Source organism: Phragmites australis, chromosome 5 (assembly GCF_958298935.1).
Source record: "Phragmites australis chromosome 5, lpPhrAust1.1, whole genome shotgun sequence".
Classification (NCBI taxonomy): Eukaryota; Viridiplantae; Streptophyta; class Magnoliopsida; order Poales; family Poaceae; genus Phragmites; species Phragmites australis.
In genome coordinates, this window is record NC_084925.1 from 6,675,662 (window position 1) to 6,690,024 (window position 14,363).

Genomic DNA, 14,363 nt, shown 5'->3' on the forward strand with positions numbered 1-14,363 from the left:
GTAGACATATGAGCAGACTGCGTATAAACAACTTAAGCTTTTGGCCGAACAAGTTAGCACATGGAATTCAATATGTCATCAGAGAAAGATATCTTGAGTTCTGGACCCACTAGGATAATTTTTATTAAAAAAATATTTTTGGTGAATGCTTGACTAGGCTGTGCCTGTGCTTGTGCACTTGTAACTGACATAAATATCCACTCTGTGTTGGAGGAATAATTAAGAATTTTTTTGCATTGCGATGGTGTCCACATACCAAGTAGGCCAATTTGGTTTTGTAGGTTCAACTGCTAGATTGGTCGAAATGATGTCATCGTTTATTCCATGTTCCAACTTTACTTTACTTCACTGAGCTCACACCACAACTGCAAGAATTTGCAAATGTGTTGTACTGTGAATTTGCATTTGAGGTTAGCAATCCAGTTACTATTGCTCAATACTGGTTCGACAATTCCATTCTTTCTTGAAGAGAGATTGTAGGGTGTCTTTGGGGCTATTTACACTGAGCCATCTTGAGTGTCTGAAGTTTGCTCATTTTCAATTCCTTAGGGTCACTCTTGCTGCTGCAGTGAAAGATGCTAATTGGTTCCGTCGCATGCTTTCTACACGGTGAAAGATGGCCAGTTTAAGGAGATGTTCTAGTTTGAATCTTAAAATTTATTCAAAAGTGTCAGTGCCATTGACTTAAAATTTTTTGGTACTTATGGCTTACATACAAAATTGGTTTGTTAAGTAGATGACATAATCATTGCTAGTTTTGGCTAGAAAAGAGTTATTGTGAAGGTTTCATGTGTCTGTATCCTTCAGTTCTTTGTCATGATTTTTCATCCAAGCTATATGTTCATCTTGTGGCATAAGGGATTTAGTTATGTAAATTAGAAGTACATCACATTACATGAAATATAATTATACAGCCGTATAAGTTACACACTAGACTTTGACTAAGGCATGTTGAGATAAGATGAATCCTAACAGGTATTATTAACTGAAAAACCTGCAACAGATGCAACATGTACTGAAGGATTATTTCTCTGGCGTGAGAATTTGTCAGTCATGAACAATGAATTGTATAGAGGGAATAAAAATGGGAGCAAGACCCGTGAAATTTCTTCAGGTTTTACATTCCACTAACCATCCTTTTTAATGCCCCTAATTGACAACTCAAATTTGACTATGTAATTTCTATTATTCTGTTTACAGCATATGACCTGACAAACTCAGACCTCAACAAGCTTAACCTGATTGTCTCATACAACTCAACATACAAGGGTCTTAATCAAATTCCAGTTATGTTAGTTTCACTTGCACCAAACTTCCTTCGAGTTCCACGGTTACTGAATCTGGTAATTTATTTTCTTAAGTTGAAAGAGAATATCGTGTTATAAATCTCCTACAGCATGCTATCATTTTTTTCAGGCCTTATGTAAATGCAATAAGAAGCTAAGATGTAAACTTCAAACTTGCTCTCCCCTTTCCTCCCAAGGAACTCAGTTTTCTTTTCTCTTTATGACTTTAAGAGTTCTTTTAAACTCAAACTTTTTGTTACTAAATGAGTTTTTTCCTAAAAAGAATCTTATCCAAATATTTATCCATTGTCCCTCTTGTTTATCAATTTTCATTTTTATAGAGTTTCTAGCTACTCTGCAGGTCTCAAATGCATACTTTCAGTTGAGGAGCAATAATACTAAAATGCGATTTGATTTTATCAAAGACATGCCTAGAGCTGCTGAACCTGATATGCCTCCCGATATATCTTTCTTAGTGGGAAAGTTGGTTTTTGTGTGGATTATTATGCTTCTTTTCCCGGTATGACCTGCTTTACTATATTGAAACTGCTTTATTTTCTGATATAGACATTAGTTAACTTGGATAATTTGTAAATCTTAAAAATGGTGCTTTTACATGCAAAGCAACATAGTTGCACCACCTTATTCTGTATTGATTTTTCAATATCAGTTGGGTATTGCAGGTTATCCTGAGCAATTTAGTCTATGAGAAGCAACAGAAGCTAAGAACTATGATGAAGATGCATGGCCTAGGAAATGTGGCATATTGGACTATATCCTATTGTTATTTTCTTCTTCTATCACTACTTTATATGCTCTTCTTGGTTTTATTTGGCTCCAATGTTGGTAAGACGATACATTTCACAATTTTAATAAATGTGCTTCATTAATGTTTCAAATAAAAATAGTGCGAAGTATAAAGTGGTTATGTTGCACAAGTGGTTGATACTTGATACTATGTACACTAATTTAAGTTTCCTTTTCTAATAATATCTTCTTTGAGCTTGTGCGAATTTCACTTGGAATATTTTGAAACACACATCTGGGACCTTCGTGCATTTTTGAATCATGAGAATTTATTGGCACTGGAAGTAATTTGCTTGTCTTTCTGTTTCCAGGTATAAAATTATTCCAATCGAATAACTACAGTGTACAGTTCTTGATCTATTTCACCTACATAAACATGCAAATTTCATTTGCATTTCTCATGTCAACATTCTTTTCCAATGTCAAGACTGCTACTGGTATGCTTCTACTTGAGTGTTCATATTTTTGTTTCATATGGTAGCAGTGAAGGACTATTCCCCAATTAAATTTCGCAAAACTACGGATAAATTGACCAAACTACAACAATACTTTAGAATTCAGAAATTTTATCAGAGAGCAACAACAAATTTAAGTGAGATAAAAGAGCTATAGAATTGGTGAGAAATTTGTGGCAAAACTACATATTTAGGGGTATGAACTCTATCTCTGCACTCTTGTAGTGAATAACTCTTGACAGCATCTGGGAGAATGAAGCCGTTACAGCCCCCACCATGCTCTGGCGACTCCGTCGTCTCCCCCTCGATCCAACCCACTCCACCCAATATCCGCCGCCAAAATCCACAAATCGAGCCAGATCGCAGCTTGAGCGCCCTCCCCACCTCTGGATCCACCTGCCCCGGGTCTCTCCCCGCGTCTTCGCCAACAGTCTCTGCCGCTTCTGGGGCTTCCTGTCAGTGTGGCTCGGGAGCTCTGCTGTCGCGGTCGGCACAAGGTCGCCCCGCTCCGGCGGATCTAACGGATCGCTGGTGCATTACCTCTGCCTCGACCTTGATTCAACCAGATCAACCCGGCGCTTCAAAGCTTTTCCCTGCAGCAGATGGAGGTTCGATTCCTGCTGGCTCTTTGGATCTGCAGTCTTTGGTGCTCCATGGCTCCTCGCAGCAGACTTCCTCTGAGCTTGCAAGGCATCAACCGGCGTCGGTCGCACAAGCCAAAGATGAAGAAGGATGGCAGATTGTGAGACCCAAGTTCTGGTGGCGCAAGGAGAAGCCATCCCGGACAACGTCAGTTCCTCATACTCCAAAAGATCTGAAGACCCAGCAGAGAAGTGAGTTCTACAGACTGAAGATGCAAGGTAGATGCTTCAATTGCCTTGCGAAAGATCACATGGTTGCAGTTTGCAGAGACCCCACGCGCTGCTGGAGGTGTTGGGGCTCAGGCCATAGAGCAGTCCAATGTGCCGCTCCCACTGGGATCTCACAAGCTTGTCCTCGATGGAACCTTCTCTCACAATCACCTTCAGTCAGCTTCAGTTCTGCTTCGGAACACCGGCCTTACCTCCAGGCACTCCTGCACAACACGCACAAGCCCAACCTCTGCAAAGATGATCCAAGATCGACCCCAACTGAGAGATTGGAGATGATCCCTGCGAGCTTCAAGGTCTTGGTTCCGGTTGGCGGGGACCAAACGTCTAAACCTTCTGCCCAAGGTTTCGACAGCCCGCCGATGGCACGACAGGGATGGCACAGAGATGATGAAGACAGCGAAGATGATAGAAGATGGGCGCGACGGGACAGGAGCACCTCATCCTGGTCGCGTGTCGCTCGCCGTGACCCTAAGTTTGCTGCTCCACGAAGTGAGGAGCGGGGGAGGTCGCTTCACCGGGACCCCGGAAGGCATCCCTCTCGTTCTGGTCGGCCAACGCGCAGGCGCGTCACCTTCGCCTTGCCGGTGGCGACAGTGATGGGAAGCGCTGCAGATAGGCGGGGGGCCGGGGCTTTGAACGAGGGATTCAGCACCAAAGTGTGCTATCGCAAGTCCGGCCCAGTGCCACACCAGCAGGGTGCGGTCTCTCACGATGACATGCAGAGAAGGATTGACATCCACCTAAAGGCAAAGTCTCACAAAGGAACAAGGCGGAAGCAATTCTTTGACAGGAGTGTTGAAGTCATCAATAAGGAGTTTGGTGCATTTGATGTGGTCCGACCGCGGGAAGTCCTTTCTGACCCTATGTTCTTTGAGAGTTCCTTGCAGAAACCGAATTTTCCTGTTCATTTTCCCATCCAAGGAAAGTTGCAAGATGACCTTTGGCCGGTGCTTAGTAGGAATTGTATCACAGATTGCAGTTCTGTTTTCGCCCTCTCCAAGGAAACGAGCGTGCTGCACTCTTTTAATTTTTTCTGTGACCCTATGTTGTATGAAGCTTCTCTTGACCCTCTCCGTTCAGGTGTCCAGACACAGACACCTTATACAGCCCTGATCGCCTCCAACACAGCGTCCAGCTCACCCGGCCATATTAGCAGTGCAGATCCGACTGCTAAAGCTTCCGTCGCTGGTGTCTTTGTGCCAGCTACATCACCTATGTTTCCAGAGCACCTTCAATCATCGCCCTCTCTGATTGTTGACACTATCAGAATCCCACAGCTATCTCCCTCTTCACCAAGACGATGCAATGTGGTGCAGAGCGAACAGTTTGTAGAAGCTTGCTTCGGTGAAGTTGTAGCGCCACCTCTGTCACGCCCATCTATGGAGCCCCTTTGTTCAGTCTCTCCGCTGCTTCATAACATTCTGAGAAGCCCGCAGCAACACCCCTGCTCCCCAATACAAAGTGTTTGTGTTACTTTTAAAGCTCCTCCAGGCGTTCCCTGCGAACAGTTAGCGCATGGTCTTCTTCCCACGGGCGTCGACGGAAGTTGTGTCGCTTTTCAGCCTCCAGCCGATACGCCTTCGTGCTTCCCGACCTTTGCGTTACAAGGGAGTCCGGGGAATGTCGTGCTGGAAACGCCCGCTAGTGTGGGCTACGTCCCTTCAGGCGCCTCGTTGACGTCAAGCACCTCAGTTCTGTGCGTCGTCTCTGCTGGAAGTGAGACTCTGCGCGTTGAGGATGAGGCCCCCGCTGAAATGTACGGGAATGACTCTACGGTACCTTCGATTCCTCTTCTTGTGTACTCCAGGAAAAGGCTTCGGGTTAGAAGTGATGTTGCTCCGAGTACCACCAGTCAGGTGCTCCCCTTACTCCCCCAGGTGATTCCTCTGCCGGTCCACGCTGAGTTAGCCTCCAGCGTCGAAGAGGAGTACAACGTCACATCTGCTTCTGATGGACAAGCGATGTCAGTGCGAACCGCGAATCAACAAGCTTGCACGTATTCTCAGAATATGCAGCAGATGCGTCCGTCTGAAATGATCACTGTGGATGAATTTTTAGGCTCCATCACCACTCCCTTGCAACCTCCCTTAATCAGTCCCACCCCAGTTGCTCGTGCTCTTTCCACCAACACACAAGAGCTCTGTTTCACAGACTCGCCCAGGCGCAGTGACAGATTGGCCAGAAAAAGCGCGCCGGGCAAAGGTCAACTCAAGTTAGCGCAGGAAATCTTGGCAAAAAAACTAGGAGCATTAGAACCCTCTTCGCGTTCTGATGTTGATCCCATGGCTTCTTATGCGCAACGTTTTGTCCAACCGCTTACCAAGGAAGCTTGTGAGGTTATTAAAGCCCTCGTAGATAAAGGTAAACAACCCCAAAAGAAGCTTGGAAAGGTTAGGGACCGGCCCGCGGAGCCGGTCGTGGTGGTGGGGAACCCGGCGTAATGCGTCATCCACGTCCGGCCAGCTCGTCGTCAGTGTCTGTCATGGGGCGAAGGCTACACCTCTCCCATTTTCAGTCTAGGTGTTGTGTTCTCAGTTTCCGGTCTTGGCTGTTCATTATCTGCTACGCACCTGGGGTTCAAGTCATGAATATCATTCCTATTCTGTGTGGACTTTGTATTTCTAGCACCTCCGTTCAGCTGCTTTGGTGTGCTTTGCCGGCGCTCAGTTATCTGCTGCTTGTTGCGGTCTCTACGGTGCGACACGCCACTTCGCTGATCAAGATGCTAGGTCTCCCTATGACTAATTGGCTAACTCTCATGCATCCGAACTATATTGTTGTCAAGCCGCTCTGCGTTGCTTCCCATACTCTCTATGTCACAACATAATTGTCAAATATTGTGCTGGAATGTCAGGGGGCTCAATTCGCCCGCCAAGAGAGCGAGCATCAAAAACCTTGTGATATCGACCAGAGCGTCCATAATATGTCTTCAAGAAACCAAGTTGCAGGTGTGGTCCATTGCTTTAGTATTAGAGACCTTAGGATCGAATTTCACAAGATTCTATGCCGCCCTTCCCGCAAATGGTACAAGTGGAGGTATTTTGTTGGCCTGTGATGAAACCTTCTTTTCTTTATCAGATCCTCTCATCACTGAGCACACTGTTTCGGCCACCATCACCATGTTAGCTGAAAACAAATCCTGGTCCTTGACCTCTGTGTATGGACCGCAGAGTGATGATGAGAAATCTATTTTCTTGGAGGAGCTCGTCTCCCTGATGCCCCTCATGAAGCCTGAGTGGCTGATCAATGGAGATTTTAACCTCATTTACCAAGCCCAGGACAAGAGCAATAACCGTTTGAATCTTCGTATGATGAGAAAATTCAGGAAAGCACTTGATGATATGAATCTCAAGGAGCTTGAACTTCATGGGCGCAGATTCACCTGGAGCAACGATCAGATCAATCCCACCATGACAAGAATTGATCGTTTCTTTTGTTCAACAGATTGGGATTTGATTTTCCCGACGGCCTACCTGTCGGCTATATCGTCTAGTGAATCCGACCACAGTGCGCTATTGCTCAATGGAGACACCCTTCTACATCAGTACGAGGGATTCAGATTGGAATCCTTTTGGGTGGGGTTGCCGGGCTTCAGAGAGACGGTTTCAACGGCTTGGCATCAGCCAGTGCTTGTCTCCGACGCCATCCTTCGTATGCATGTTAAGCTGAACCGTACTGCCAAAGCTCTTAAGCTCTGGAGGAAGGAAAATGTTGGAGATTTAAAGTTGCGCCTTCTCATTTCTAGAGAAGTTATCCACCGGCTGGATGTTGCGCAGGAGTCGCGAGTGCTCTCAGATGATGAAAGAAGGTTAAGATCTTGGCTCAAGGAGAAATTAACAGGACTCGCTGCAATGGAGAAGGCACGTGCTAGACAACACTCGCGCATGACAATGATCAAGAAATCTGACGCAAACACAAGATTTTTTCACATCAAAGCAAATGGAAGGAGAAGAAAGAAATTTATCCCAGCTTTAAGCTCTGTCGATGAGATTGCAACCTCTCACAACCATAAGGAGGCCTTACTGTATAGGCACTTTGTTGAACATCTAGGTTCAAGCAAAACAAGGGAGCTTGCACTAGATTGGGCTGCACTGAATTACCAATCTCATGATCTATCAGATTTAGAAGCCCCCTTTGGAGAGGAAGAAATATACTCGGTTATAAAAGGTTTGCACTCGGAAAAGGCCCCGGGGCCGGACGGGTTCGTTGGTTTGTTCTACAAAACCTGCTGGGATACTATCAAAAGTGATTTAATGGAAGCTCTCAATAATTTCCACAACTTGGGCTCAGACAAGCTACATCTAATCAACGATGCGAACATTGTGTTGCTGCCCAAAAAGGATGGAGCCTTCTCTGTCGGTGATTATAGACCGATAAGCTTGATCAATAGTTTCTCCAAGGTAATCACAAAGTTGCTGGCAAATAGATTATCTCCCCGTCTCAATGAGCTGGTGCCGATAAGTCAAAGTGCATTTATAAAGAGGAGATGTATACATGATAACTTCTTGTATGTACAAAGGGTTATTCAAGCGCTGCACAGAACCAAGCATCCGGCCCTCTTTATCAAATTAGACATCTCTAAAGCATTTGACTCAATCAATTGGCCGTACTTGATTGAAGTCCTTCAGGCAATGGGCTTTGGACAAAAATGGAGAGATTGGATCTCGGCGTTGCTTGCGACTTCCTCCTCAAGAGTTATCCTAAATGGGACTCCAGGACCGCGGTTCTGTCACGCCCGAGGTTTGAGACAGGGAGACCCGCTCTCACCCATGCTTTTCCTGCTTGCAATTGATCCCCTTCAAAGAATCATTTCTGCTGCAGCGGACAAGAACATTCTTAGACCAATCCTGCCTAGAGCAGCACATCTTCGCTGTTCCCTTTATGCGGACGATGCGGCCATCTTCGCTGCACCGGACGGATTTGAGCTGAACGTCCTTCGACGGATTCTAGATACTTTTGGTAAATGTTCGGGATTAGTAACAAACTTGCAAAAGACTGAAATCTTCCCAATTCGATGCAATGACCTGAATCTAGAGGAGCTTCTAGCTGGTTTCCAGGGAAAGGTTGGTAACTTCCCTTGCAAATATCTTGGTTTGCCTCTCCACACTAGACGGCTAAGAAGAGTGGATGTACAACCTCTTATTGACAAGATTGGGAGCAAATTGCCAGGATGGCAAGGTAGACATTTCACAATGGCGGGCCGTGAGACTTTGGTCAAGTCTGTGTTATCTTCGCAATCTACATATCATTTCACTGTCTTGCCTTTACAGAAATGGTTGCAAAAGAAAATCGATCGCATACGACGAAGCTTCCTTTGGAGAGGTGATGAACCAGACAAGGCATGTGGGGGTCATTGCCTAGTGAATTGGCCAACAGTTACAAAACCAAAAGACCGGGGAGGTTTAGGAATATCAGACCTTCAGAAATTTGCTCGTGCTTTGAGGGTTCGTTGGTTATGGCTTGATTGGCAGGACGATGATCGCCCATGGAAGGGCCTCCCGTTGCCGTGTGATCAGGCGGATCATGCCCTTTTCAATGCGTCCACCATTGTTTCAGTTGGAAATGGTGTAAAGGCCGATTTTTGGAATTCAAGTTGGCTTTTTGGACAAGCTCCAAAAAATATTGCGCCTCTGATCTTTCATAAATCGAAGAGAAAAAACTTTAAGGTCAAGCAAGGGCTCCGTGAATATCAGTGGCTCTCATACATCGGGGAAATCTCAACAGAGGAGGAGCTATCTCAGATTGCATCCTTATGGGGTCAGATTGCACATATACAACTTGTGGAGGATCAACCGGATTCAATATCCTGGCGATGGACCGAGAATGGTCAGTACACTGCCAATAGTGCCTATAAGATCCAATTCCAAGGGACTTTAACGAAACGTGATATGTCTGCTGTTTGGAAAGCAAAAGCACAACCGAAATGCAAAACCTTTGCATGGATCATGCTGCAACACAAGATTTTAACTGCGGACAATCTAGCAAAGCGAGGATGGACCCATGACCAATCATGTCATCTATGCGATCAAGAACACGAAACTTCCACACACCTCTGCAAGGATTGTGTTTTCACACGCGAGGTGTGGCACCATCTGTCAGGCTGGCTTCACCTTTCTAACCTCCCACCTTTTGAGCGTTTTCGATCCCCATATGGTTGGTGGCGTGCGGCTATGAGAAAGATAGACAAGCTGCTGAGATACCAGTTCAGTGGTCTTGTGCTCGTTTTCTGGTGGAATATTTGGAAAGAGAGGAATGCAAGGGTTTTCCGAGCAACGAGCAAAACAGCATTTGAGGTGGCGGGTTCCATTAAGGAAGAAGCGGTTCTCTATTGCTCTGCGCACACTTTAGGGGTTAGGAGCATGCTTTGAGTTCTTTGTTGCTTTAAGCAGTGGTTTTCCCTTTAGTTGGCTGTTGCGTGGTTGTTTTTAGTTTCCTTTTGCCGGAACTGGTCCTTCCTTTTTCTGGCACTAAGCTGTCTCGCTTTTCCTTTGTAAACCTTCTTTTACTCCTAGTCTAATAAAATCGGCAGACCTCCTGCCGTCCTTTCTAAAAAAAAAAAAACTCTATCTCTACAAGTGGACCCAGCTGTCAGAAAATAGAGGCGAGAACCACCTAAAAGTTTGACGATAAATTTGTCATTAAATCTATAGTTATCTATAAAGTCTCTTAAATCTATAGTTTTGTGATAATTTGGTAAATCTCTCTATAGTTTCGTGAAATTTATTTCAATTAATTCCACCTATGCTATTAAGAGTTCACGCATTTCCTTATTTCGCATTCATTGTTGCACTGGCATGTGGGGTCCGGACCCACATGTTAGTGTGACAGTGAGTGGCAAATAAGGAAATGGATACCTTTTCAGTGGCATAGGGGAATTAGTCCAATCATCTAATCACATTATTTGGAACCATTTGGTGCAGTGACAGGATATCTCTACGTAATTGGGTCTGGCTTTTTAGGAGAATATTTCTTCAGGCCTTTTGTTGAAGATCTCTCCCTCTCAAGTCTGTGCCAAACCTTCTTCTTATACTTATGGCTAAATCAACTTTGATGCATCCTATATTTCTTATATCCTACTACTGTTTCAATATTTTTATAAAAAACTTTTTTCTGTGCTTTAGGAAGATGGATTATTCTGATGGAGTTCTTCACACCATTTTCTTTGTACCGCATAATCTACGAGTTTACTCCACCTCCATCTATTTTTAATTATTCGGACTTTTCTGGAATACAGTGGGGAGACTTGAGTGATCGTGAAAATGGAATGATAGACATTCTCATCATAATGGTACTTGAGTGGGTCACGTTCCTCTTATTAACATTCAATTTAGATGAGTTCGGTACCCTACGAAGTGGAGTGAGAAAAATGGCAATAGTTTGTCGCTCACGCTTGGATGGGAGTTCTCAGGCTGCTCAGGAGCAGACCATACAACTTCAAGAATTCAAAGCTTCAGTTGAAACAGGCAGGGCTGATGTTCTGAGAGAGGTGCACCCCCATTCTATTTATTCTATCAGTGTGCATATTTTTTAGATAGTAAAGTATAACTTACGGCCTCCACTAATAATACGTCAAAACGTCCAAGATGCACATAACCATTTAAAAAAAAATAGACACTCAAATTCGAGTCAAGAGGACTTCAACTTGGGTGATCTAGGTGTACATCTACACCCTCAACTAACCGAGCCAAACTTAGTTTAACTTAATCGGATCTCTTGAACACGATACACCCAGCCCACAAACTCAACCCCTCCCACCAAACTGGGATGCTGCAGATAGCGTGACACAGTCACACAACCAGCTGAGCTAATGATATTGTTTGAAATAACTCCTGAATGAATGTGTTGTTTTGAAACTCTTGGCATAATAATCTGTCTTAATTTCCCTTCTTTCTTTTCAGAGAGAGATGGTTGAACAACTCTTACAAGAATCAAATAGCAGTTATTCACTCATATGCAACAACATTAAGAAAGTGTACCGTGGAAAAGATGGAAATGCAGAGAAATTTGCTGTCAGAGGGTTATCTCTTTCGATACAACGTGGGCAGTGTTTTGGAATTCTTGGTCCAAATGGTGCTGGGAAAACCTCTCTCATTAGCATGGTAAGTATGGACATAGTGTTAGATACAAATATTAGTCGTATGCACTGCATGCTTCTCTTTTCAAGGATGACCAGTTTCAAGAGTAGTGTAGACATACATTTGTTTAAATGGGAAACAACATGTTTAGAGGTTCATGTACAAATAGAATTGAAACCCGTATTTTCTGTTTCGTGCAAAAGGTTGTATATATTGTTCATGTACAGATAGAATTGATTTTTCATTTTTACACCACATTATCAAATTTGAAGGACTCTTAACCTGACAACAGCTGACTGGATTTACTAAACCTACATCTGGTACGGCTTATATTGACGGAATGGACATACGATTGGACATGAACAAGATTTATACAAGAATTGGTGTTTGTCCACAATTTGAGTAATTTTACCTCTCTCACTCACATTATTCTCCATTTCAGAAGGAACAAAATCTCGCATGATTCCGAACTAGTATTATAGAACATTTTGAGGTGAACGCTTTGTTAATTTGTTATGACCACTCCTTTTCGTTGATCATCCCCATGCAGCTTGCTATGGGAAACACTGACTGGTCGAGAGCATTTGATGTTCTATGGCAGACTTAAGAAATTGAGGGGCGCAACATTAGCTGAGGTTATGTCTGGCCACTGGTTATTCTGTGCTGGTTTATTTTGACATTATTTCCATGAATCTGATGAATTCCATTTCCATCACTACCACTTTAAGCTGAAGCATCATCCGATCATTTCCACGTATTATATGGTTTGAAGATGCACTCCATTCGCATATTATGGGATTGATCTGTCGAGCTGACTCACACTTTGCCTTCTCTTAACTCAGAATGCAAGGTTGTTGTCATTTGCCGGCAATTCTTAAGTTTTCATATATCCAATGTTTACAAAGGGGAGTTCAAATTGTGATCTATTTTTCTAAAAAAGATGAAGGAATTTCACATCGCTACTAGTTATTGTAGCGTTCTGTTAGAGCTGCATTTTTTATGTGTTCCCCTTTTAACAACATCAATTACCATTTATCCAGCTTCTTAAAGTAAACCAGAATAATGTGAAGCAACTAGTCCAACCTTTCCATTTCTTTCCTCCAGGCAACAGAACAATCTCTAAATAGTGTACGCTTATTAGATGGCGGTGTTGCTGATAAGCGTGTGGCAGAATACAGTGGTGGCATGAAACGTCGTCTCAGCGTTGCTATATCTCTAATTGGTGGTCCTAAGGTACTTGTATTTATCTCCTTATTCATAATTCAAGAAATAGATTGCATTTCGTTTAAAGTAAGAAACTGTTGGTATTTGCTAATGTGAGAGACCATATATTTGGAACATTTTGTAGGTTGTTTATATGGATGAACCAAGTTCTGGCTTGGATCCAGCATCAAGGAAAGCCTTGTGGAATGCTGTGAAGTCTGGCAAGCAGAACAAGGCCATAATTCTCACAAGTACGGTATCCCACCAATACTTTCAGAGACTAGTCTATTTTCAGTTCATCTAATTACAGCATTCTTCTTCTGCTAGCATCTTGAACTTCACGTCACAAACTTACCCCTTCAACTTTCAGCACATTCGATGGAAGAGGCTGAAGCTCTATGCGATAGGATAGGGATAGTCGCAAACGGGACCCTGCAATGCCTTGGGAGCTCTAACGAGGTACACCTTATGCATGTCACTTGACTCTGCTTTTGGACATGGCTACTGATTTAAGGTGCTAAAAATGTCCAACCCAACATGTCTTTCCCAGCTGAAAGCCAAGTATGGTGGCACATATGTGCTCGCCGTAACAACTGCGGCCGGCGAGGAGGAGGAGGTGGAGCAACTTGTCCGGTCCATCTCCCCCGCCATGAACAGGACGTACCGCATTGCCGGGACGCAGAAGTTCGAGATGCCGAAGCAGGGGGTGAGAATATCTGAGGTGTTTCAGGCTATGGAGGATGCAAAGAGCAGGCTGAACATCATTGCCTGGGGCCTGTCTGATACGACGCTGGAAGATGTCTTCATCAAAGTTGCCAGGGAGAGTGACACGTCGTCTATGTAGTGGTGTCTTCATCAAAGTTGCCAAGGAGAGTGACACGTCGTCTATGTAGTGGTGGTGTCATACTGGATTCTATTTTGATCGCTACTTAAAAGGAGGAGGAAAGAGACTCGATAATGGTGACATATTGTCGTTTGGAGACTATCTCTTGGCACTTATCATGGTCGGTTCTTGACTAATCAGTTTTAAGTATCCTGCTCGTGCGACAGGCTATTAGCTTAGCGGTACGCGCTCGGCGCCGCCGGAGCACCGGCTTCGTCTCCATCCCCGTTCGCGAGAGGGCGTTCGCCGACCGCGGCGTGGGCTCCGTTGTGTCCGACGTCGACCAGAGGATGGCGGTGTCTAAGCTGCACGTCCTGTTCATCTGAGAGATTGCCGGCCGAGGCATATCATGCTGTTAGACGGCTTGTCCCCGGTGCCTTCTAAGCCACCGGTGGCTGAGTCTCGTCGGTCTACTTCTTCTCGTTCCACCGGCGAAGCTGCGGAGGCCGACGGCTGGACGCCGGTGGCTTTACATCGGGCGGCCAAAATCAGAGCGGATCCTTTGCATGACGTTCGATCTGCTGGATCAAGGTCTAGATTTTGGCCGATCGCATGTGAGGAGGACTCGGAAGACGATGAAGAACCTGAGTTGATCACGACGTCCAGTCTGTTGCGTTCGGCGGCAGTGGTGGGGTTCTCGGTAGAACAGGTTTTGCTGGCGGAGGAGGCTCTTGAGTCTTCCTCCGACAGGGCCAAAGCTGCTTCGATGGAGTCACTAGCGAGCATCAAGCCTCAAGTTTCGCTGGCGCGTAAGATTGTTTCGGCGGTAATTCACCAGCGTA

The 14,363-nt window shown here is 44.6% G+C and overlaps 1 protein-coding gene across 1 annotated transcript; it reads left to right on the top strand.

Moving 5' to 3' along the window:
* Positions 1-241: 241 nt before the first annotated feature.
* LOC133917781 (ABC transporter A family member 8-like) lies at positions 242-13,635 on the top strand. Its single transcript, XM_062361636.1, has 15 exons — positions 242-259; positions 976-1,114; positions 1,201-1,343; positions 1,648-1,806; positions 1,970-2,132; positions 2,405-2,530; positions 10,341-10,424; positions 10,542-10,906; positions 11,319-11,519; positions 11,788-11,897; positions 12,046-12,130; positions 12,600-12,728; positions 12,844-12,949; positions 13,069-13,157; positions 13,249-13,635. The coding sequence occupies exons 1-15, from the start codon at positions 242-244 to the stop codon at positions 13,540-13,542; spliced, it is 2,211 nt and encodes a 736-aa protein (XP_062217620.1). The 3' UTR covers positions 13,543-13,635.
* The last annotated feature ends 728 nt before the right edge of the window (positions 13,636-14,363 follow it).